This window comes from Gracilinanus agilis, chromosome 2, assembly GCF_016433145.1.
Source record: "Gracilinanus agilis isolate LMUSP501 chromosome 2, AgileGrace, whole genome shotgun sequence".
Classification (NCBI taxonomy): domain Eukaryota; kingdom Metazoa; phylum Chordata; class Mammalia; order Didelphimorphia; family Didelphidae; genus Gracilinanus; species Gracilinanus agilis.
Genome location: NC_058131.1, coordinates 199,151,106 through 199,175,517, shown reverse-complemented (window position 1 = coordinate 199,175,517; position 24,412 = coordinate 199,151,106). Strand labels below are relative to the sequence as shown.

Here is a 24,412-nt window from a genome sequence, read left to right as displayed (position 1 = left end):
ATATATATATATATATATATTTGTTGTTTCCCTTTCAATCTTGGTTGAATTGGTTTTGTTTGTGCAAAAAATTTTTATTTTATTAAAAAGATTTACAAGAGAGTGGGAAGGGTTTATAAAGCTTTATAAACCCTTCCCACTCTCTTCTAAATCTTTTCCACACTCTTATTAACCTTTCCCATACTCTTATAAACACTGAGCCAATCAGTACCCGGGATACAGAACACAATTGGTCCACAGTGATATAGCAAAAACTCCATGATACAGAATTTTATATATATATATGTATATATATATATATATTTTTTTTTTTAAGAAACCCATGATACAGTGAAGCCAGGGTAAGTGAACTGTAATAGAGGAAGGGGTGACTGTATCCCTCCAGATCAATCCACTACATTCAATAAGCATTCTGGAATTTCTACTTCATAATTGATAAATTTCCATTTATTTTGTATCTCTTCTCTACTATTTTTATCTTCTGACACAAACACAAAACTTAACAAAGCAGCAACAACAACATGCCTTGTTCCAACCATGACACTATATCCCTGGCTATACTTTTCAGCGAGGACTATACTTTCTCCCATGTATAGTACCTCTGCAGAGGCAATAATAAGATTTCTTGTTTTCCATATTTTTGGCTGCCATTTCAGGATTTTTATTTCTTTGATTATTCAGTATGTTCTTCTCCATTGAGATTAATTTTAATTTGTTTCCCAATTAAGATCCTATTGGCTGTTTTCTACTAGCACCTAAGTCCTTCTCCCTGTCTTAAGAAATTTAATACCATGAACACAATTACAAAACACTTTTCCCACAAATAAAGTTAAATCTAAACAAGTGCAAAAGCATTAATTGCTCATTGGTGGCGAAGTTCATCTAATAAAAATGACAATCCTACCTAAATTAATTTACCTGTTCACTACCATACCAATCTAACTACCCAAAAATATTTTTTAGAACTAGAAAAAATAATAACAAAAATCATCTGGAAGAACAAAAGGTCAAAAATATCTAGGTAACTAAAACAAAACCCATTAGTAGCCTAGTGGTACCAGTTCTTAAACTGTACTATAAAGCAGTAATCATCAAAATAATCTGATACTGGTTAGGAAACAAAAGGGTGGATCAATGGAATAGAGTAGGAGTAAATGACCTCAGCAATTGAGTGTTTGATAAATCCAAATATACCAGCTTATGGGATAAGAATTCACTATTTGACAAAAATTACTGGGAAAATTGCAAAACAGAATGGCAATAATTAGATATAGGTCAATATCTTAAACCCTATGTCAAGATATGGTAAAAAATGGGTATATTATTTAGGCATAAAGTGTGATATTATAAGTAAATTAGGGGAATATAGAATAGTTTACCTATCAGCTCTCTGGAGAAGGGAAGGAAGGCTTTATGACTCACAAGAAATAGAGAACATTACAAGATGTAAAATAAATAATTTTGTTTATGTTAAAATAAAAGTTTTTGTACAAACAAAACCAATTCAACCAAGATTGAAAGGGAAACAACAAATTTCTCTGATAAAGGTCTCACTTCTCAAATATATTAAAAACTAAATCAAATTTATAAGAATACAAGTCATTCCCCATTTGACAAGTGGTCAAAGGATATGAATGAGCAGTTGTCAAATGAAGAAATCAAAGCTGTCAATAATCAAATGAAACGATGTCCTAGTACCACTTTATACCTTCAAGATTAGCCAAAATGAAAGTAAAGGCAAGTGGTAAATATTGGAGGGGATATGGCAAAATTGGGACACTAAAGCACTGCTGGTGGAGCTGTGAACTGATCCAACTATTCTGGTGGGCAATTTGGGACTATGCATAAAGGACTCTAAAACAATGCATACCCTTTGATCCAGTAATACTGCTACTAGGTCAGTATCCCAAATCGATTTAAGAAAAGTGGAAAAGACATACTTGTACAAAAATATTTATAGCTGCTCTTTCTGTTCTGCCAAAGAATTGAAAATTGAAAGGATGTCAATCAATTAGGGAATGGCTGAACAAATTATGGTATATGATGATGATGGAATACTATTATGCTCTAAAGCAGTGGTTCCTAAACTTTTTTGGCCTAACGCCCCCTTTCCAGAAAAAAAATATTACTTAGTCCCCTGGAAATTAATTTTTTTTAATTTTAATAGCAATTAATAGGAAAGATAAATGCACCTGTGGTCATCACTGCCCTACTGGATTGCTGCAGCACCCACCAGGGGGCAGTAGTGCCCACATTGGGAATCACTGCTCTAAAGAATGATGAACAGGTTGATTTCAGAAAGAGCTGGAAAGACTTTCATGGATTGATGCAGAGTGAAATAATTAGAAACAGAAGAATATTGTACACTGTAACAGCAATATTGTGGAATGGTCACCTTGGCTACTCTTGGCTGTACAATGACCCAGGACAATTCTGAGGGAATTAGGATAAAGAATGCTATTTACCTCCAAAGAAAGAACTGTTGGAGTCAGAATGAAAATGAAATCATATGTTTTTTCAATTCTTTATTTGAATTTATGGTTTGGGGTTTTGCTTTTATAAAATTACTCACAAAAATGAATAATATGAATAAAAACATAAAATAAAGAAATTCAATACCATGCTCATGACCTTATTTTACCACTGAAATTCCTTCCAAATGACAAATGATTCTGGCAAGACATATTGATTTTCCCAGAAATACCTAAATTCCTAGTTCCTCAAACTACTTGATTCGCAAGACGTATATCTTTTCTCACCATCAGATACTGAAGGATGATCAGGTACAAGGATGATTATGCTATTACGCATATATTTTGCTTTTCTATAATAAAGAACCCTAAAACACATTTCTTTGATTATTATCACATATAATTTCTTATCTCCTTCCCAATTGGGGAGACTTCTTAGTCTCCTTTACTAGGTTATATAATGCCCTTTAAATTTGAATATACTCCAAAGTTCAGTCTTAGGCCATCTTCTTGACTTCCTCTACACACACTTCCTCTTGGCAATTTAATCAGGCTAACTGGATTTAATTATCATGTCTATGCTAATGATTCTTGTCTCTATATTCCTTACCACAGTTCCATATTGCCAACTGCTTATTGTACATTTCCAAATTGTTCTAGAGGCATCTCAAATTTACCATGTCCAAAACATAACCCTAAATCTTTGATGCTATCAAATATACATTCATATCAACATTTTGGGGGGCAATCAGCCATATCTATCTCTAGCTGTACATTATTTTGATATTATCTCTAGAAATCTCTAATGATTATACACTGTACTGCAAAATTTGGGGCAATTTGTATATATGTATATATACACACATACACAAGACATACACACACACATATGTGGAGAAATACAGAAAGTGTTCTTCCCCAAACCTACGTGCCCCTTTGTCTGAAGATATAATTTCTGCCAATTTAATTGAGTTTAAAAACCCATAATCTCAGGTGTGAGAATACTTTCTATAAGAATCTCAATCTTTTTATAATTTACAATTTTAGAACATTATCCTAAAGCTCAAAGAAGTGCCATATTCATGGTCACATAGTAAGTTTTGAGGTTATAGTTTCACCTCAGGCTAGATATTTCTTTTATAAAATCCAGTATTTCACTATACAGTGTTACTTCTCACTCACCTATTTCTCTAATGGTTTTCTGTGTTAGGCACACAGTAGGAACTTAATAAATAAATGATTTTTGATAGAAAGACAGTTTCCTCTCCTTGTGAACCATTTGTTTATAATCACAGTACTGCACAACATCTTGATAATCCCCATTGCCCAGTTGCTGAGTTTTGATTCATTTTGTATTCACAAGCTTAAAGTTCTTGAAAATACTTATTACAGTTCATTTATAAGATTTTTTTCCACCACCACCAGATTTGTACGTGGGTGGGTTTGAGTGCATGAATAGGATTTGAAAAGAGAAGAGAACAGCAAATCTCATTTGATTTTTCTCAATTAAGCCAGTAGGCTTTCCATTCTGCTGTCACAGAATTACTGATAAGCTAGCTTCACTGAGAATCTGCTTTATCACTTTGGGTTCAAATTAATTTACTATAATCATAAAGTGTTTCCAAGCCGGTCTTTCCAGGAGTTTATTATTTTTCCCTTCAATAATAGCATTAGAAACCTTCAGAATTTCAAAGAATTTATTTAACCATGTAGATGACTAGATAGAATGTATACATGTTTCTGCACAGACTTTCTGTTTCCCTTAGGATAAAATGCAGATAGTTTTCAAAGGGCTTTCACATTCATTATCTCATTTAATCCCATCAACAACCCTATGAAGTGGGCAGAATAGGTTATGATAGAATCTCAGAATTGGAAGGACCTTAGAGATAGTCTAGTTCAATCTTTTTATGACTGAGAATCAACATTTCAGCATTTCTAACAAGGCACTGTGTAGCCTCGACTTGAAGACCCACACGTTCCTGAAGCATCCCAATCTACTTTGAGACAGCTCCAACCATTAGGAAGTTATTCCTGATCTTAAGTCCAGAATTTGTCTCTCTAAAACTTACAAATTCAACGAGAAATTGGAGTGGAGTAAGCAACAAGTAGATAAGGAAGTATATGAAAAGTAATGCAAAATAATTTCAAGAAGGAAAAGGGAGGTGTTTGGATATAGGGAGTGGAAAGATAAAAATCTAGTGTTCCAAGGCAGTTTATGAGTTGTGCTTGGAAAGAAGCTACTGATTTTGTGAGGAAAAGTGAGGAGGAGGTGTAATGCATACCTGGGGAAGCACCTGTGTCAATGAAAGGGGGAGGGATTTGGAAAGTCACAGATGGGAGAAAGCTAGCAGAGCCATTTAACTGGGGATTAACAGATTTTTTTTAATTAATAGGTATATCTGAGTTTCAAGCAGTTTTTTTTCTAGGCTTGTAAAAGTCTAGATTTCCCCTTTATTCTAACCACTCCTTTATCCAAGCCTGTCTCTCTTGGTGTGAAGCAAATATCTCGTTTCTAAAAGACAATGTTTCCCTTCTCTACCTTTCACTTATATGCATGAGAAATATGCAAAATATGACAAATATCTCTGGTTTATGTTGTTCAACAGGATATTTGTTGCTTCAATGCATTTTCCCTTCTAGATTGTAAATTTGCATGAGGACAGAGAATATATATTTAGCTAAAAGCTGAACTGATGGCCATGCCCAAATCCATATAAATTAAAATTCATCATAACTCAACATTCCTCAATTTTTAATTTTTAAAACCTCCGATTAAAAAAAACACATAACCAACTCCTACAATAGGGCTCTTGTACACAGTAGATGCTTAATAAATTTTGCTATTTTTTCTTTGCTGTTAGCCAGATTTGGCCACATATAAATGGATATTGGTAACTTTTGTGTATAAGTGAGTCTCATCCAACTAGAAGGATGATTGTTTTGAAATAGTTAAATTAGGGTTGGAGGAAACATTTACGGAGTGTGACTACCTTCTTCCCACCTCAACTGTCCTTCATATTTTAAAGAATAATCAAATTGAATACCTTTCATTTCAAAAGGACATGGCAATTTTCTGCCCTATGGGTCCACTCAAAATCTCTATTACTGTGGCCCAGGCTAAAGCTTGCTTGCCTGACCACAACTGCCTGGCATGTTAGTCTCTCTCCCACTCATTTCTAACTTTCTATATGTTATTGTAAATTTGGGGTCCTTGAACATTTCCCATGAGCCCACTGTCTTCCTGTTGTTATGTGATGATGTAGACAGTTATGTGATGATATAAACAGAAGGATAAAATTGAGTGGCTGGCTTTCTTCTCTCTCTTTGCTCTCTATCCACCATGGTGGGGGCAGGCAACGGCATGCTTTTTGAGCAGCCTAAACCAGCACAGCATGTGGCTTTATTTTCTATTGGCTACTGATAAATCTTTAAAACCCCATAATAATTTTAAGGTTATCATTTTATATTAATTTTATTTCTAACATCTATACTTTCTGGTATCTCTGATCTATTGGTAACTAATTACTTTTCACATTAGACCTCTTTGAGAAATTTGTTTTCATTTACTTATATGTGTGTGCATAGTGTTTATTTCTCTCCCCTGAAAAAAAAGAATATACATTCCCTGAGAATAGGGACTATTTAATTTTGTCTTCGTGGTGACTAAAACAGAGTAGACACCTAAACAAATGCTTCTTGAATTAAATTGAAATGAGCATATTCCTTCATTTATTCCTAAAGAAAATATCCCTGGCTCTATCTATAATGAAATGCATTTATATACTTCTTGAACTCTCACCTTTGCAAAGTGGTGGTGGTGAGTCCCATCCTCTCTGTGTGCAGGTGAGTTGTTCTTGTCCTTGAAGTTGGTAGCCGTGATGGCAGGAGTAAATCACAATGTGTTTTCCAGATTCAGAACAAGACACAAAATCACCATCATCCACCTTCTCTGGGAAGCTGCATGTCCCCCCTATAATTAATTGAAAAGCCACAAAATAAAGAAGACTGGAGGGAAGGGAACCAGAATTAATTAAGCATCTACCATTGTGCCAGATACTAGACCAAGTGCTTCACAAATATTGTTTTATTTGATCCTTATCACAACTTTGTGAGGTAGGTGCTATTATTATCCTAATTTTATTTATTTTTCCCATTTCCTATAATTTCCCATTTTTTCCTATTTCTCATATTTTCCCATAAAATATTAATTTATTTTTCCCTAAGAGGAAATTGAGGCAGACATACACTAAATTACTTATCTACTGTCACATAACTAGTAAATGTGTAAGACTGGATTTGAACTTGGATTTCTTTGACTCTTGGCTCAGTTCTCTCCCTATCATGAAACCTAGTTGCTAGAAAATAGAAGGCAGAAATTAGAAGCATGGAATAATCCATTCATTGTACTAATATTGAGTCCAATTAAATTATAAACAAAATCATATAATAAATTATATTATGACAGGCTTTTAGAGATTATAATTTAATCTGGTTATTTAATACGTTCATAAAATCATTGGTATAGTTTCCCCTCTACTGAGGGAGATCACTACTTTTCTCTACCTTTGTATACAATATCTTTGAGGCCTGAAAAATCTGTCTCCTGATGGCCAAACATTTGGTAATGAACTTTCCTAAACTTATTGAGGCACAGAACCTAAGAAATCCTAGAAGCCATTATCAGAATTGTACTATGAACTTTCTCAGCTTGCCAGAGAATCTGATTAGAGCTAAAAGGGACCTTAGAAATCATCTAATCAAACCCTCTCATTTTATAGGCTACAAGACTATTGACTAAAAAGGGTAAGTGACCACCAGGGATCGAATTCAGACCCTGGTATTCTGACTTCAGATTCAGTTCACAGTTCATGATGTCTTTCTCTTTTCTTAGCTGTCATAGTCTTAGAAAACCCAGGGTGCTCTCCAAACTGCAGTCACGCCCTGGAAAAAGATTTGAGCTGATGGCCATGTTAAAATGCATGTAATTTAAAATTCATCATAACTTAACATGCCCAGTTTTAAAAAATTTAATACCCTCCCACCAAAAGCCCATATTTGATCTATTTCTTTTCAAATCCCTTCTTGCTTAATTTCCCATAATTATTTTCTATGAGTAACCAGAATTTTGGACTGTGATATAAATCCCTCTGCCTAAAGAAGCTCCCTCTCTAGGCTCACTCTTTTGGAAAATCCTAAACAATCTTCTTGATATTTAGTCTCACCTCTTCTTGAAAGTCTTTTCCTATTATTGTAGCCTGAGCTAATCTCTAACTCTGGGAAGCTTCAAAAACTCTTATTGATTCTGCCATTCATTTAGCATTTAAATTAGGAAAGCCAGAAAATGATAAACTGTTCCATGTGCATAAAGTTTTGATTGCCTTACTAGATTGTAAACTCTCAGATGGCAGGGAGGCAGCATTATGCAATAACTGAAAAGTATACGGGTCTTTGAGTCCAGAAGACCTGGATTTGTGTTCCAACTCTGCTGAGTGATTTTAGGCAAAGCTTAATATATAAGCCTCAGTTTTTTCATTTAGAAAATGAGGATAATACCACTCATGGATTTCTTGTGAGATTCATTTGTGTTAAGATAGATTCCTTTGTAACTGGAAAGCAATATATGATGCAAACTATTATTGTTCTATTTCTGGAAAGATATTGTGGTATAGAGTAGAATGGAGTGGCTAGGTGCCCCAGCGGACAGAGCACTGGATTTGGAGTCAAGAAGACCTCAGTTCAAATCTAGCTTCAGACACTTACTAGTTTTGTGACTCTGAATAAATCACTTAAACCTATTTGCCTCAGTTTCTTCATTTGTAAAATGAGCTAGAGAAGGAAATGGCAAACCACCCAGTATCTTTGTGAAGAAAACCCCAAATGGGATCACAAAGTCAGACAAGATTGAAAATGATTAAACAACAAGAAATGGAACAGAACAAAACAGAATAGAACAGAATAGAATAGGATAGAATAGAATAGAATAGAATAGAATAGAATAGAATAGAATAGAATAGAATAGAATAGAATAGAATAGAATAGAATAGAATAGAATAGAATAGGATAGCATAGGATAGGATAGCATAGGATAGCATAGGATAGGATAGAAGAAGAGAAGAGAAGAGGAGAGGAAAGAAGAGAAGAGAAGAGAAGAGAAGACAAGAGAAGAGAAGACAAGAGAAGAGAAGAGAAGAGAAGAGGACAGGACAGGACAGGACAGGACAGGACAGGATAGGATAGGATAGGATAGGATAGGATAGGATAGGATAGAATAGGATAGGATAGGGAGTACTTGACTTAGAATAAGGAAGACCTGAGATTGAATTCTGCCTCTCATACTTGCTGGTACAAGGTTTTGCACATAGTCTGCACCTGACAACTGCTTATTGAATATCATTCATAAAACTATGGGTCACCAATATAGCTTACTTCTGATCCCAAGGTTCTCTACCTATAAAATGGAGATAATAATAATGCCTATATCATGTACCTCATAGAATTTTTGAGAAGCACTTTGCAAAGTGAAAGGGGGGAATGAAAGAGGGAGAAGACAGGTAATATCTTTTGCAGAAGTCTGATGCATAGCTTTGCATAAGGAAGGTTGGCTCATGCATGGACCTAAATAGGAAAGATTCTATAGAGTGTGAGGAACATATAAAAGGAGACTCACAGAGACAGGAGTGGGGAGTGTTCCTGTCTCTTCAAGAGTTTGGAGAGAACACTTCCTGCCATTGGTTACTGGACTTTCTTTGGGAAGCCATTGGCCCTGTTCCTGTGAATCATTCACCCAACCATTGTGTCTTAAAGAACCTTTCCACTCTGATTTCACCTGTTTCCATCAACTGAGTTCCTGTGATCTAGTGACATAAGAGAATTTCAACCTAGCTAAGAAGAAGTCAATAAGAGCTCAGAGACCTGTTTGGAAGTGAAGCCATGGCCCTATTTGGTTGGGCCCACTAGGGTGACTCTGTCATTTACCTCACCCTATCCATTCCTGATGAACCATAAACTCGTCCACCATTAACGTTTGGAGGGTCAGTAGGTCAGGAAGCTAGACAAGGTTTAGGATTCAAGACAGAGAGTGTAGAAGAGGTAGCAAAAGAAATTATATATCCCATTCAAAACAAAGCATTATATTCTCCCAGAGTATGTAGCAACATGCTAACAACATAGTAGGCACATGAAAAAGATTCATAAAACTAAATCTATTTGAATTAGCAAGTAAATCAATTGGCATTTATTAAGGGTCTACTTTATTAAGTGCCTACTAAGGGTCAGGCATTGTGGCAAGGTTGAGAGGATAAAGGCAAATCATTAATGTTCCTTCCACAAACATGACTATATTATCTGCTTCCTTAAAGAAGTTATGCCTCAGAAGATTAATTCTAGCTCCTGTAACCTAATAAAAGAAAGGCATAAATTTACCTTGATGAAAAATTTCCCTCCATGCTTCTAAATTGATGCCTGGTATGTCTTCACATGACTTAAAGTCTATAGGAAACCTCCCAAGCTGAAAGGCATCGGCTGGCACTGTAGTGAGACCTGTGTTATCACAGATTAGCCTGGATAAAGAATGTTGCTCCAGTTCATGCCTCTGAGCTTCAGTAAATACATGCTTGTTTTCCCACCAAAACCTAGAGAGATTGAGAAAGCAATTTAGAATAAATGCTTGAGAATTTTGGTTCTCTTGTGTTTTCCTTCTTGGTCAGGGTCTACCGACTGGGTCACATTTGGTATTCACCTTGAAACTCTTTACAGTGAGTTATTCATGTCATTTGTTATAGATGAAGTCAGTTGATATCTGAGAAGGAATGAACAAATACATAGTAAGAGACTAATGTGCAGCCTTTTAATTAAAGAAAAGCTGTCTTAAGAAGTATAGAAACAAATTACAGCAAAATTGGAGATGATCAGGGTTCTAAGGAGGAAGACAATTTAATTTAACCCCTACCTGAGCAAACATTCCCTCTCTATACGACAAACCCAACAAATGGTCATCCAGACTTTGCCCAAAGACTTCCAGTGAAAGGGAACCCCATTACTTCTAAAGGTTAATGATTCTACTTTTGTCGTTTTGTTGTTCAGTCATTTTTTCAGTCATGTCCACCTCTTCTTAACCCCATTTAGGGTTTTCTTGGCAGAGCTACTGGAGTAATTTTCCATTTCCTTCTCCATCTCATTCTACAGATGAAGAAACTGAGGCAAACAGGGTTAAACAACTTGCCCAATAGGTCTAGTAAGTGAGTCCAGACTTGAACTCAGGAAGATGAGTTTTCCTGACTCCAGGCCAAGTACTTTATCCGTAGTAGTATCTACCTGTTTAATTCTGCTTTTAGGTAGAATTAAAAAGATTTCCCTTATTCTCAAATATTCATATCAATCTATGGTCTCTTTGACATGTTATTCTTTAATTATTCAAATTGCAACTCATCCATTTCTGCCCATCCTATTTTAATCTCATTTATACCCTCTCATGATTCTCAAGAAGAAGGCCCACTTAACATGCTAAAGGCCATACTCTTTTTCTCTTGACATCTCTGCTAGCTAACATTCTACACATCTATACCTCTTTCATGTTTAATAATCTTGAAAAAACTGGCTACAACAGTAATAGCAAATAGCTTATGTTTTCATAGCATTTACTATGCATCAAGCATTTTATTAAGTGCTTTATAATTATTATCTCATTTGGTCCTCATAACAACTCTGGAAGGTAGGTATAATCAATATCCACATTTTATAGGTAAAGAAATGAACCAACAGAGGTTAAGTGTCTTATCCAGGGTCTCACAGCTAGTGAGTGTCAGAGGCCAGTTTTGAACTCAGATTTTCCTGATTCCAGACTCAGTGTTCTATTCATTCTGCCACAGTATCCCTACTTCTTTCCTTTAATTCTAAACCTTCTGCAATATAGTATCTCATACTGTCAATCAAATTAAACTGCTTTCACAAAAGTTATCAATGATACCTTAATTGTCAAATCTAATAGCTTTTCCCCAACCTTTATCTTTCTTGATTGCTCTGGTCCTTTTATAAATTTTCAACCACCCTCTTCTCATGGGTGTCTTTCTTCTTAAGGGTTTCAAAATATTGTTCTCTCTTGGTTCTCCTCTTTCCTATCTGACTACTCTATCAGTAGTAGTTGCTAGATTTTTATCTAGGTCATTCCCACTAACATTGGGTATTTTCTTAGTTTCTGTCCTGGATTCTCTTATCTTCTCTTTTAATACTGTCTCATTTACTGATACCATCAGTTCCCATAGGTACAATTATCTTCTTTATACAGATTCTCAAATCTATTACTTTAGGTATAACTTCTCTCATGACCTATAGACTATCATCAACAACTACCTCTTGGACTTCTAGAATTAGATGCCCAATGGGCATTTCAAACCAAAATGTCCAAAAGAGAAAGATTTTTTTAAAGCCAAATCTCTCCGCTTTTATGAACTTCCCTATTGCTGTCAAAAGGCACCATTATCCTTCCAGCTTTATCCTTGTCCCCACTCAGTATATTCAATCTATTGCCAATTCTTGTCATTTTCTACATTCTATTTCTCATATAAGCCTCCTCTTCACTCACATAGATCACACTTTGAAGACCCATCAACTCATACCTAGATTACTGCAAAAGCCTACTAGATTTAACACCTCTCTCTCTCTCTCTCTCTCTCTCTCTCTCTCTCTCTCTCTCTCTCTCTCTCTCTCTCTCTCTCTCTCTCTCTCTCTTTCTCTCTCTCTCTGTCTCTGTCTGTCTGTCTGTCTCTCAGATGACAATACTTAGAATATTCCATCATTCTTCTCTACAAAATTTATAAAGGAATTATGATTATATTCCAAGCCATTATTTCCCTGGGCTGTCATGTCTCTCTGCATGGAAAATAAACATTTTTTGAATAAGGTAGTCTGTAGGCTCTTTCAGTCTCCTAGCTAGGGCAATTGATTCATAACAGCTAAACTTCAACAGGAGACTTATAATTGGTGTTGATGTCAAGTCAACAAATACTGATTAAATTCTTACTATGGGCCAGGTATTGTGCTAAGCACTGAGGTTACAAATAATGACCAAAATAGTCCTTATCAAGAAGCTTATATATATATATATACATACACATATATATACACATATACACATATATATGTATGTGTATAAACTATGTATATATGTATATTATATATGTATATTGTACACATATATGCATATATTTAATCTCTATCTTTTTGGGGGGAGTGGGGAACCAATAATTTTAAAAGGAGAGGATACTTTTAATTTTAGCCATATTTTTCCATTTTAAAATTCTTCCAGACTTTAAAATTCTTAAAAAAATTTCCCTTTTTATTATCATGCAAAACTCACTTTCATAATGGTCATTGTCGTAAGAGCACACTCATACAAAGCCAAAACCCCAAAATAAAACTGTAAATACACTGATGTGAAAGACTGTATGCTTTGATCTGTATCCATCCAAATTCTAACAGTCCTTTCCCTGGAAGTGGATAGCATTCCCCATCATAGGTCCTTCAGAATTGTCCCAGATTATTGCATTGCTGAAAGTATCCAAGTTTTCACAGTTGAACATCATACAATATTGCTATAACTGTGTACAATGTTCTCCCAATTCTGTTTATTTCACTCTGCATTAGTTCATGCAGATTTTCCCAGATTTTTCTGAAATCATCTTGCCTATTTCTTATAGCACAATAGTATTCCATCATCAAAATTTATCCTAATTTGTTCAACCATTCCCCAATTGATAGACATCCCCTCAATTTTCAATTCTTTGGCACTACAAAAAGAGCTGCTATAATATCTTTGTACAAATAGGTCCTTTCACCTTTTTATTATCTCTTTGGGGCATAGAATAATTAGTTGTTGAATTTAAATTTTCTAATAAGAAAATTGAATACATACTGAAAACTTATGTAGGGTTCCACATTAGTAAAATAATTTCCTATTAAAATATGACCATTTTATTTTTCTGGTGGGACATTATTTGATGCTTGCCCATATCATACTGTCCAGTCTTTTTGCTGAAGAAATTATTTATGCTATTTAGTCATGAGGTTTTGAAGTCTTTGCTTTCTCTCATTCCTTATTCCTGATAATTTTACTAAGCTTCATGATTCCCACCTTTACATTGAAGTGAACAGTATCACAGTATATATTGACTTAATTTGGAGATTATTACTGAATTCTTAATAGTATTTCTCTCTCTTCATCTTCCACAACAGCTAGCTGCAAGATGACAGGGGTCTGTAGGATCAAATCTCTCTGATCCTTTGGTCTATGGAGAGGACACACACACACACACACACACACACACACACACACACACACAAACAAACAAACAAACAAACAAACAAACAAACAAACAAACAGGCTTGACTGAAGGGAGGGGCAAGATCTTGCTGGGAGCTCCTTTACTTACCCCCTCCCACCAGACAGTTAGAAAATCAGTTACAATATGGAGGTTGATCTGTTATCTTCTGGGCTCAGTCAGGAAACTAGGAAAGACTAAACTCCTTAAGATGATAACTTTCTCTAAAGTATTTCCCCACAGGTTTGAATAGGAGAGAATAGGAGAAGCTTGATGTCTTTGAAGCTCACAGGCACTGAGGATAAGATATAAACCAGGGCTACCAAGTACAAGGAACTCAGCTTGAGGAAGTTGTGAGTATTTCCCTAAATACAAGCAGGCACTGCTCCCAGTTGATTAAAGGTTTAATGATACGTGGGGTTGGGAAGGAAGGGAGATGAAATAAGGATTGACAAGGTCTGGGAAGCCCTCAAACTGTTATGTCCAAGCAGCCCCTCCCCCCAAGGGGAAAGGTAACTTGAATAGCTAATCTGCTCTCTATCCCCATAAATATTCTTCCTCTATGTCTAAATAACTAAACAGAAGTAAACGACGATGTAGATTGAATGTCAAATCAAGGTAAAGCAGGTTGGCAGCTAGGAACTAAAATGGCTATGCTCAGATTCAAGCCTCAAGCCCCAAGAGCAACCCAGGACCCAAGACCCAGCAAGCAGAGTGACCTGCCTACTCTAAACCCAAGACCCAACTGCCTTTAACTTCCGCATCTCTCAGAGTTCTCAGGGGAGCCCTATGGAATTCTGAGCTGTGGCCTGAACCTCTGTAGCTAGAATTCCACTCTGCAATATGAATCTCACATGCTACATAGTCTAAAATAATTTTCATGCTGGTATTTTTGCAAATATTTATCCTGTGCATTGCAAGACAAGATGACCAAATGTCCAATAGAATGATATCTCCTTTTGTCCTTTGACACCTGGGAAAAACCAATTCTTCTAAATCTTTTATTTGCCTCTGTGAGATGAATCTATAAATCATCTTTCCATCTGTCTACTATTTTCTGATTTCTTTGATTGCAGGGATTGTTAAACTTTTGGGGGTGTCATGGACCCTTTTGGCATATTCTTGAAGCCTGTGGACTCCTCAGAATAATGTTTTTACATGCATAAAATAAAATACATCAGTTTATGTAGGAAACCACTTATTTGAAACAGTTATAATTTTTTGTTTTTGTTTTTATGTACCCCAGATTAAGAATCCCTGCAATCAGAATATAAAGACTAGACAATTTATTTTTTCTAGTCCTGTTATTCATTTGATGGTCATTAGACAAAAGTCTGATGTGTAGAATGCCAATAGCAAGCAAACTTTTATAGATGACCTGAAAACTGCACAATTCTTTGACCCTCTTCCCCATTCATACCACCCTTATGCCATAATTACAGAAATTTAAGTATCATAGAGTATTAAGGGCCATTACATTTTTTCTCTCACTTTACTTCATGGTCAAGTAATTCATCCTAAAAAGACAACCTACTGGTGATAAGCTTCTCTTTATTTAGTTATAGAGGTCCTTGAAAAGGATATACCCTGCACCTAGGGTCACCTCCAAACCAAGAGAGCCATTGGAATGGGTCTTTGAGGTATCTTCCCAGTACCATACTATGAGCCATCTTCTCATTTCTCTTTAAACTTTCTTCCTTGGTGAACTCATCTACTCTCATGGCTTCCCAGTAATATGCCATATAATATAGTATATATGTATGAGTATATATATATATATATACACACATTACATGTGTATATATGTACATATACATTATATATCTCTGTGTATATATAAATATACACTTATATGAATCCATATATCTATATATACATATATTAATATCTATTTTTCTGTCTCTGAATCTACCTACCTACTCTCTATTTCTGTATCTCTCACTCTCTCTTTCTCTCTCTGTCTCTATCTTTCTATCTCCGACTCTGGATCTTTCTGTCTGTGTGTCTGTCTCTACCCTTCAGCTCACCACTTTGTAACTTCTCATTTCTCTCTGAGGCAGAAAGCGATAAAGAGAATCTTTCAAAATGCCTTTATGTGCTTCTGATGAAATGATGAGCTAAAATTTTCCTAAGAATGTGTCTTAAAGAAGTAAGAATTTTATTTTAAGCCAACATTTTGACCCCATTGCTACTTTAGTTGTAATGCTTTATTTCTAAAATATAAAAATTAGTTCAGGAGTTTAGAAACATGAACTTTTTCCTGCTGATGTTGAAATCAAATGTTTCACATTTTAAAAATACCTTCCCCCCTCTCCACTCAGTCCCCCAAACAGAGACTAAGAATTTCCAATAGCTTTTTCTGTCTCTTTTCTGCAATTATATTTATTTACTTTGTTTTACAGTTGTTTGCATACTTTTGTCTTAACTCTGCTTCCTAACTTTAAACCTATATGAGAGAGAGAGATTACAAAATGTCAGAAAAAGATTATTAAAAATTGGATCAGCATGTAATCTGGAAAAATAAAAACAATAATTAAAAACAAAAAAATAAAAACCTCTATGAGGCAGGGAGCCTGTATCATTTATCATCATCTTTCCTCCAAGATCAAGTACAGTGTTTGAATATAGTATGTGATTAATAAATATTTATTGAATGTTGAATGACATGTTTGAAATAAATACTTTTCCTTCTTCAAAATATTAAGATCTTTTAGATTGCTCAAATAGTTCTGCAAAGAAATATCACATATGAATAGTTTTCATTATCATTAAAATTTATTATGACTGTCTTTTTCTTCTTTCTCAGCTGGAAAGAGATATCTACAACACATAAGACAGAGTTCTCAAGCTGAGAAAAGAAAAAATGAAGATTGTGGTCAAGTTCATGTGTTAACATGTGGGAGAAACTCAATTATAAATACCAACAATGAGAAATTCCTGAAGCCACTCCAGGATTCTCTTCCACTTCTTTGCTTGGCTGGACAGAAGATGACGCCTACACAAAAGTATAATAAAACCCAAGCGACAGGACAGTGCTGTTTGTTTAATTAGTGCCTCCCCATGCCATGCAAGCATCTCAGGATGAGGTTTGAAACTGCAGAGTTGAAACACAATTCATAGTTCTGAGTGAGAGAACTTCTTGTTGTGATTATTTGCTAGACACACTTAGATATGTGGTTTGCAATATCAAGAATTTGATAATTTAAATAAAATCATAAAAACAAATAACAGGGGGTGTGATGCTTCAATTCCTTAATTTTGAAAATGAAGAAATTAAGGCCCAGAAAAGTTAAGTGACTTCTTTATAGCTAATAAGCGGGTACAGTATTACTTGATCCCAGGTTTTCTAATTCTAATCAGGGATCTCATTTTCTCATATTCATATGTTCATCAGATTATCATTATTTCCCTGAAACTTTAAGTTACGTGTCACTCTGGCCTCTATTATAGGTCCTCTCCTCTTCTCATTCTAAGGTCTCTATCAGTGATCTCAAGGATTGCTACAGATTCGAGTATTATCACTCTGTAGATGACTCCCAACTCTTTATATGAATCCATCCCAAATCTCTCCCCTGAATACTCCTATATTAAGTACCTTCTGTAGCTGTCCCATCAGCATCTTAAAAAAATATCCAAAATGTGCTTCATTTCCTACCCATCCCCTCTCTACTTACCCCCTACCCTCAACTATTCTTTCTTCAAGGCTTTCTTCTGTCCAAGGAAGTTCTATCCTTTTAGTTGATCAGGGACATGAGACCTCAGAGTTATCTTAACTCTTTATTTTTCTTCCTCTCACATATCCAAACATCTTTTCAATTCTACTCCTACATCTCTTCCCGTCTGTCACCTTCTTTCCTCTCATTTGCCTACCATATTGTTTCAGACTCCACTCTCATCGCTGCTCATCCATATTATTATATGTTTCTAATCACTGTCCTTCAAAGTTGCTCCCCTCCATCCACTTCTACAAATATACCCACAAAATCTTCCCAAGGCAAAGATTTCATTCTGCCATATACTACCACTCCTCCAACTCAAAAAACTTAAATGCCTTTCCTTTGCCTCTAGAATAAAATGCATACTTCTCAGCCTTATAATTGTTTCTTCATAATATGGTTTTTACATGTCTCTCTAGCCTTATTCTATAGTGTTTTCTATGCTACAAGAACCCTATGTTTCAGTCAAACCAGTGCCGGCTCTTCTCAGAATTCAACAATCTGATTTAACCACCAGGCACTAATAGCTGCTCACTAGGGTGTGCCATTCTTACCCTGGAGGTTCACACGTATACAAGTATGGAGTTGGCAAAACATTGTATCTTTATCAGAAATCCAGATATCATCCATCCCTCATCCCTGCCTCCCTCATTGGGGGGGAAGCACTATTGATTCTCTAGAAGTTCAAGGATTGCTGCATCTGCCCAATCAAAATTAGCTCTGACAGGACATCCATTGCCTCCCTTTGAACTTTAGTATTTCCTTAATTATGCCCTAGTCAGATGACCTGGATATAATAGAGTAAGTTTTTCACAGAACCTAATACACATGTGGGAATGTTATATGCAGTATTTTTTACTTTTAGCATAGAATCAATAATTCAATAAGTAATATGCAATAACCAGAGAACACAATGCATAATAATGAATGTAACCATCTATAAAACAGTTACAGAAAAAAACACTCTCCTAAATCCCCATGGTAACCCAGATATGGGATTGTTTATGACCCAGCTTTTGCAGGATATACACTGTTGGAGTCTCCCCTTGAGCAAGCCAAGGCAGTCACAATTTCACTAGAATGTTAGTCTGACTCTTCTTGTAGGACTATTCTTCAGGTACAGACTCAAATCATTCTCACAGGAATTTGGGAGAATGGATGATTTGCCCGTTCACTGAAATGAACTCTGAGCTTGTCTGGCTGTAGGTGACCCATTGTGGTTCATAGTAGAATTAACAGTAAGGGGTAGTTACCATTTTCCTTGTGTCTTTCATAAGTCCCTATTTCTCTTTCTGATTCTGACCAACATCCTGCTGTTTCTGAGCCATATCCCTAACTGTATTGATCACCCAGGTATAAAGCAGAGGGGAAGGATAGCTACAGAAGGAAGGGCTTTGTGTGTGCCTTTGTGTTTTATTTCCCATCCCTGGAATGTACTCCCTATTTCTGTCTTTCAGAATTTCTAGCTTCCCTTAAGGTTCATTTCAGAAGCCACCTCTCCAGGAGGAATTCATTGTCTGCTACTCTACTCTACTTTTGACTGCTAGCTTAATTCTTAATCCAATTCATAATCTACTTATTTGTGATGATATTAGATCATCTAATAGAATGTAAATTCTTTAAGAGCTTTTACCTTTGGCAACTAACTGGTCCATGGTAAATACATGTTTAATTAATGTAACTATGTTATACAGGATATAGTTCACAAAATATTTAAGGCATAATTACTTAATGGAAAAAAAATGATCCTATTTAGTTAGTTTACTATTTGAGGTTTATTTCTGTATTTCTTTAGAATTCTCTATTGTGAGAACATAAGTATGCTTGAATAAATCTTTCACAAGCACAGTGAAGCTTGGATCAAAGGGCTTATTAAGAAAACATTTCTAAGTGTTTTCTTCTTTGTGCTTATTTAATCATTGCTTAGTTATTTTCATCACCTTTTCTTTGAAAGATGGAGATTACGGAGTTAGAAAAATAAAACAAAGAGGTTTTGAGTTTCCCAACTCCCACTGATTAAACTAGACTTCGAACTTTATATTACTGAACATGAGAACAAGGAGATAAGGGGAGGTGTATGTAGGAGGGGAACATTAGGGAAAACAAAAAGGATAGCATGAGTGTCTTACTTTTATAATACTGTTACTCCCTCTATATTTGGGATGGATTAAGGGATGTAAATACATAGAGTATGAATTAGAAAGTCGCTTTCCTGAGCTAAAAAGTCTATAACTCTCATATATAGAAAATGGAGTCAAATTTATAAGAATACAAAGCATTTTTCAATTGACAAATGGTCAAAGGATGTTAACTGGCCATTCACAGATGAAGAAATTAAAACCAACCATCTTCAGTCATATACAAAAAGTTCAAATCGCTATTAGAAAAAAATGCAAATTAAAACAACTACTTCATACCTATCAGACTGGCTAAAATGACAAAAAAAAGGAAATGACAAATGTTGGAAGGGATGTGGGAAAATTGGAACAGTAATATACTGTGGGAGAAACTGTGATCCAACCATTCTGAAGAAATATGGGAATAGGGAACAATGCCCAAAAGACCATCAAACTGTACATACCCTTTGACACAGAGATACCACTATTAGATCTGTATGCCAAAGAACTAAAAAATAGAAGGAAAGTATCTACTTGTACAAATACACACACACACACACAAACATACACACACACTCACACACATATATATATCAACTCTTTCTATGGTGGCAGAGGACTAGAAACTGAAGGGATGCCTATCAGTTGGGAAATGGTGAAACAAGGTATAATGGAATACTTTTGTGCTATAAGAAATGACTAACAAGATAAACACGAAAAAGCCTAGAAAAAATTATATGAAGTGATGCAAAAGGAAGTTAGCAGAACCAGAAAAACATTGTACACAGTAAAAGCAATAAAATATAATGATCAACTGTGAATGACAACTATTATCAGCAATGTAAGAATACAGGACAATTCTAAGGGACTCGGGACCAAAAAGGCTATCCATTGCCATAGATGGAACTGGTGGAGTGGTCTGAATGCACATTGAAGCATGCCATTCTTACTTTATTTCCTTAATGAATTTTTCTCCAGTGTAAGTGATACATCTACTTTCATAACATGATGAATATGGAAATATTTATTGTATGATAAAATATCTACAATGTATATCACATTACTTGACATTTTGAAGAAGGTGGAGTGGTGAGGGAATGAGAGATAATAAAATAGTCAGAGAATAATCATGAAAATTGTATTGATATATAATTAGAAAAATTAAAAAGTATACAATTATAATATCAGGAATACACTTGTAGATACATAGTAAATATAGAAGACAAGATTGATTCCACTATCAAAAATTAATCAAAATTGCAATTATATTAGGACCAGCTGAAATCATATTTGAACTTTGAAGAAAAGACAATGATTTCTTGAACATGATGCCAGGGTGAAATATAATTTGGTCTTTTTGTGATGATTCTTTTTTTTAATATGGAAAACTTTAGAAATCTGCATGCCATCCTTGCACAGGGCCCATGCAAATATTTTCTGTATAATCCCAATTTTAGTATATGTGCTGCCAAAGCAAGCACGATGATGGCTCTTTTTGAAAATAAGTGGATAACATTTCCCATAAGAAATCATAATAACATACAAAATACATACCTATCACCTTCTCTCAGTGCCTTCATTTGTCTTCCTATAATGCATGCAAATAGTGGACCAGTTCTAGCATCTGGAAGAAGGTTTTCAGCTAGGCCACCTAGCCAGACATCAATATTATTAGGATGCTTGTATAATTCCATGATCTTTTCAACTATACTTCTATTGGTGATGGCAGTGTACAGATCAGTTTGTGTCTCTAATCTTTGTAAACCACAGAATTCTCTCCAGTCATTATAACCTACAAATATTAAAATATATTTAAGAATTAAAACTTTTTCACCTAGTAATGCTGAGGCTAATTTAGCAAATTAATCCTTTCAATAGACATAGTCACAGTTATCATCAAGCAAAGGAGCCCTATGACCACAGAATGACCTGGACAGTTTAGTATAGTGCAATATAATCATACAGAAATTAATGATCTTAACAAGCCATAGGAATCAAGTAAAAGAACTCCTAGGTCTAAATATCACAACTGTAAATCATTTTTGGGTGGATTCATATCCTCATTATAAAATCATTTACTTAGTGCTAATTTTTGTGTTTCTACATTCTGTGTAAAGGAAACTGTAAACATTTTCTTCCTTTTGGAAGTTTGTGATCAAACACAACAGAAATAAACATTAAAGGGATAGAGAGACAAGTGAATAATGTGAAAAAAAGGTCAGGAAGATGTCTAAGTTAATATCATATTAGTTTGAATATGGCTGTACTCCAAAGTTAAATCTTTTTGAAAGTTAAAAAATATAGACATTAAAAAACACAGTTTTCATATAACATATTTACTATAAAACTTTTAAAAATATTTCTTTCAATTCCAATAATTTTTTAGAATTCATTTTTATCATCACCGTTGTCACCTTCTTTGTAATTCTATTTAGAGTATATCACTTAGTGTATGTACAGGTATGTAGATACCATACTAACATTTTATAAAGGCCACTTTTATTTATTTAGATTTTACATGTGTAATAGTATAAAACAGTTCCCCATATTCATTTTGTGAAAGAGAACCCATACAAAAATTGAAGAAATAAAGTGAAATATAGTATGTCTTAGTCTGCTCTCAGACTTCATCAGTTTTTCATCATCAGTCCTTGAGGATTGTCTTGGATCACTGTATGGCTAGGAATAGCTAAGTCATTCATAAATGGTTATCACAAATTTTGCTGATCCTCTATACAATATTCTCCTGATTCTGCTCACTTCACCTTGCATCAATTAATGTAAGTCATTCAAAGTTTTTCTTAAATCATCTTTCCCATCATTTCTTATAGTACAGTAGAATTCCATTACAATCATATTGTAACATCCATGATTTTAAGTGAGATGAAACTGCCTCACAGAATTCCACAGTACACCCCAGAACTCCAGGAGAGAGGGCAGCTGGGGTAGTTAAGAATGTGAGTATAAAAACCAGGACATCCAGTTTACAGGGGCTCACTCTTTGGGGATAAAGGGAGGCTGGGAGAGAGGGAGGATTGCTTCTCTTTTTGTTAGCTCATCTCTGACCTCAGGGAGCAGGGGGTTACTTTGCTGTTTACTCCATACAGACTATACCAGGCTGTGTGCACTGGGAAAATACTTCACATGCAGTATCTCAACTAATCTCTAATTTAAATTGATCTTCAAACAAGATTACCTTCACCATCTTAAACTTGATATCTTTTTTTTTTAAACCCTTAACTTCGGTGTATTGTCTCATAGGTGGAAGAGTTGTAAGGGTGGGCAATGGGGGTCAAGTGACTTGCCCAGGGTCACACAGCTGGGAAGTGGCTGAGGCCAGGTTTGAACCTAGGACCTCCTGTCTCTAGGCCTGACTCTCACTCCACTGAGCTACCCAGCTGCCCCCCTAAACTTGATATCTTAAACCTGATAACATTAGATTAAGAGAAAAATTAGTTTGTGAGGGAGATAGAAGTTAAGTTAGTGAAAACACATTCCCCTCTGGGGAATGATATATCCAACAAATTTCCTAAAGATATTAGGTAGCTTACCTTGCCCATATCCTAAAATTTACCTCCCTTTCTCTGTTTTGCTGAAATTAATAAATACCTTCCCTTGTTAAGTTTGGGAGCCTGTGTGAAGTTATATTTGGGTTATACCAACCAATATCATATATTACCTAAGCAAAATCCTCATCTAGGCAAGCACTGGAATAGCTGTTATCCAGAGAGCAAGACTCCTGTATTAGAAGACATCCTGAACCTTTATCTATCTTAAGTTTTAGGTGAATAATCTTTTAACAGTGGAAGTTGCTAATCTCAGTGAGAATATTTCCTATCTGTCTACCAATTTAGCCCTGGATTAGCCAAGTCTAAATAGCTTCCATTTCTTGATCTAAAGGTGATTCAGTTAAAAACTGTTACTCCTTCTGCTATATCTGCCTCAGGAGGGGGAGGAGAAAGAATTCTATTGACTCTCACCCTTCCCCCTTGCTAGGATAGCCAGCTCGATCCTTTTCTCTGACTACATTACAAACATTACCAATCTGAATCAATCTTACACATATACAACAACTTGGTTAGCCATTCCCAAATTGATGGATACCCCTTCAGTTTCCAATTCTTTGCTACTACAAAAATAACTGCTAAAAAATAAATATTTTTGTACAAACAAGTATTTTTCCCTTAATTTTTTTTCTTTGGGTTATAGACCTATTACTGATATTGCTGAATCAAAGGGTATGTACAGTTATAAAAACTTTGGGGAATAGTTGCAAATCACTTTCCAGAATGGCTAGATCAGTTTCCAACTCTACGAAGAGTGTATTAGTGTCAAACAAACCACTGGTTTAAAAGAAATAGCATAAGAAGAAGGGATAGAACTATAAGAGGATACCAAAATGTTGGGAAACACACAACTGATAATTATAACTCTTAATGTAAATGGGATGAACTCACTCATAAAGTGGAAGCAAATAGCAGAGTAGATTAGAAACCAAAATCCTAACATATGTTGTCTATAAGAAACACATATGAGGCAGGTAGACATACATAGGCTGGAGCAAATTTTTTGGGCTTCAACTGAGAAAAAGAAGGCAGGAGTGGCAATCATGATTTCTGACAAAGCCAAAGTAAAAATAGATCTGATTAAAAGAGACAAGAAAGGTAATTATATCCTGATATAAGGCAGTATAGACAATGAGGAAATAACAGTACTCAACATGTATGCACCAAATGGTATAGCATCCATATTCCTAAAGGAGAAAATGGCAGAGGTCAAGAAGGAAATAG

The 24,412-nt window shown here is 35.2% G+C and overlaps 1 protein-coding gene and 1 non-coding gene across 2 annotated transcripts in view; both read right to left on the bottom strand.

Annotated features, from left to right (window-relative positions):
- The window catches only part of TPO (thyroid peroxidase), a 229,982-nt gene that overhangs the window by 73,715 nt on the left and 131,855 nt on the right, over positions 1 to 24,412 (bottom strand). The window contains exons 9-11 of the mRNA XM_044659561.1: positions 21,177 to 21,414; positions 9,897 to 10,105; positions 6,274 to 6,444 (exon numbers count right to left, since the gene is read on the bottom strand). Coding sequence (XP_044515496.1) covers positions 6,274 to 6,444; positions 9,897 to 10,105; positions 21,177 to 21,414 — 618 coding nt within the window. The remainder of the gene's footprint in view (positions 1 to 6,273; positions 6,445 to 9,896; positions 10,106 to 21,176; positions 21,415 to 24,412) is intronic.
- On the bottom strand, positions 20,997 to 21,103 carry LOC123238380. Its single transcript, XR_006505572.1, has one exon. It is a non-coding gene; the product is annotated as a U6 spliceosomal RNA (small nuclear RNA).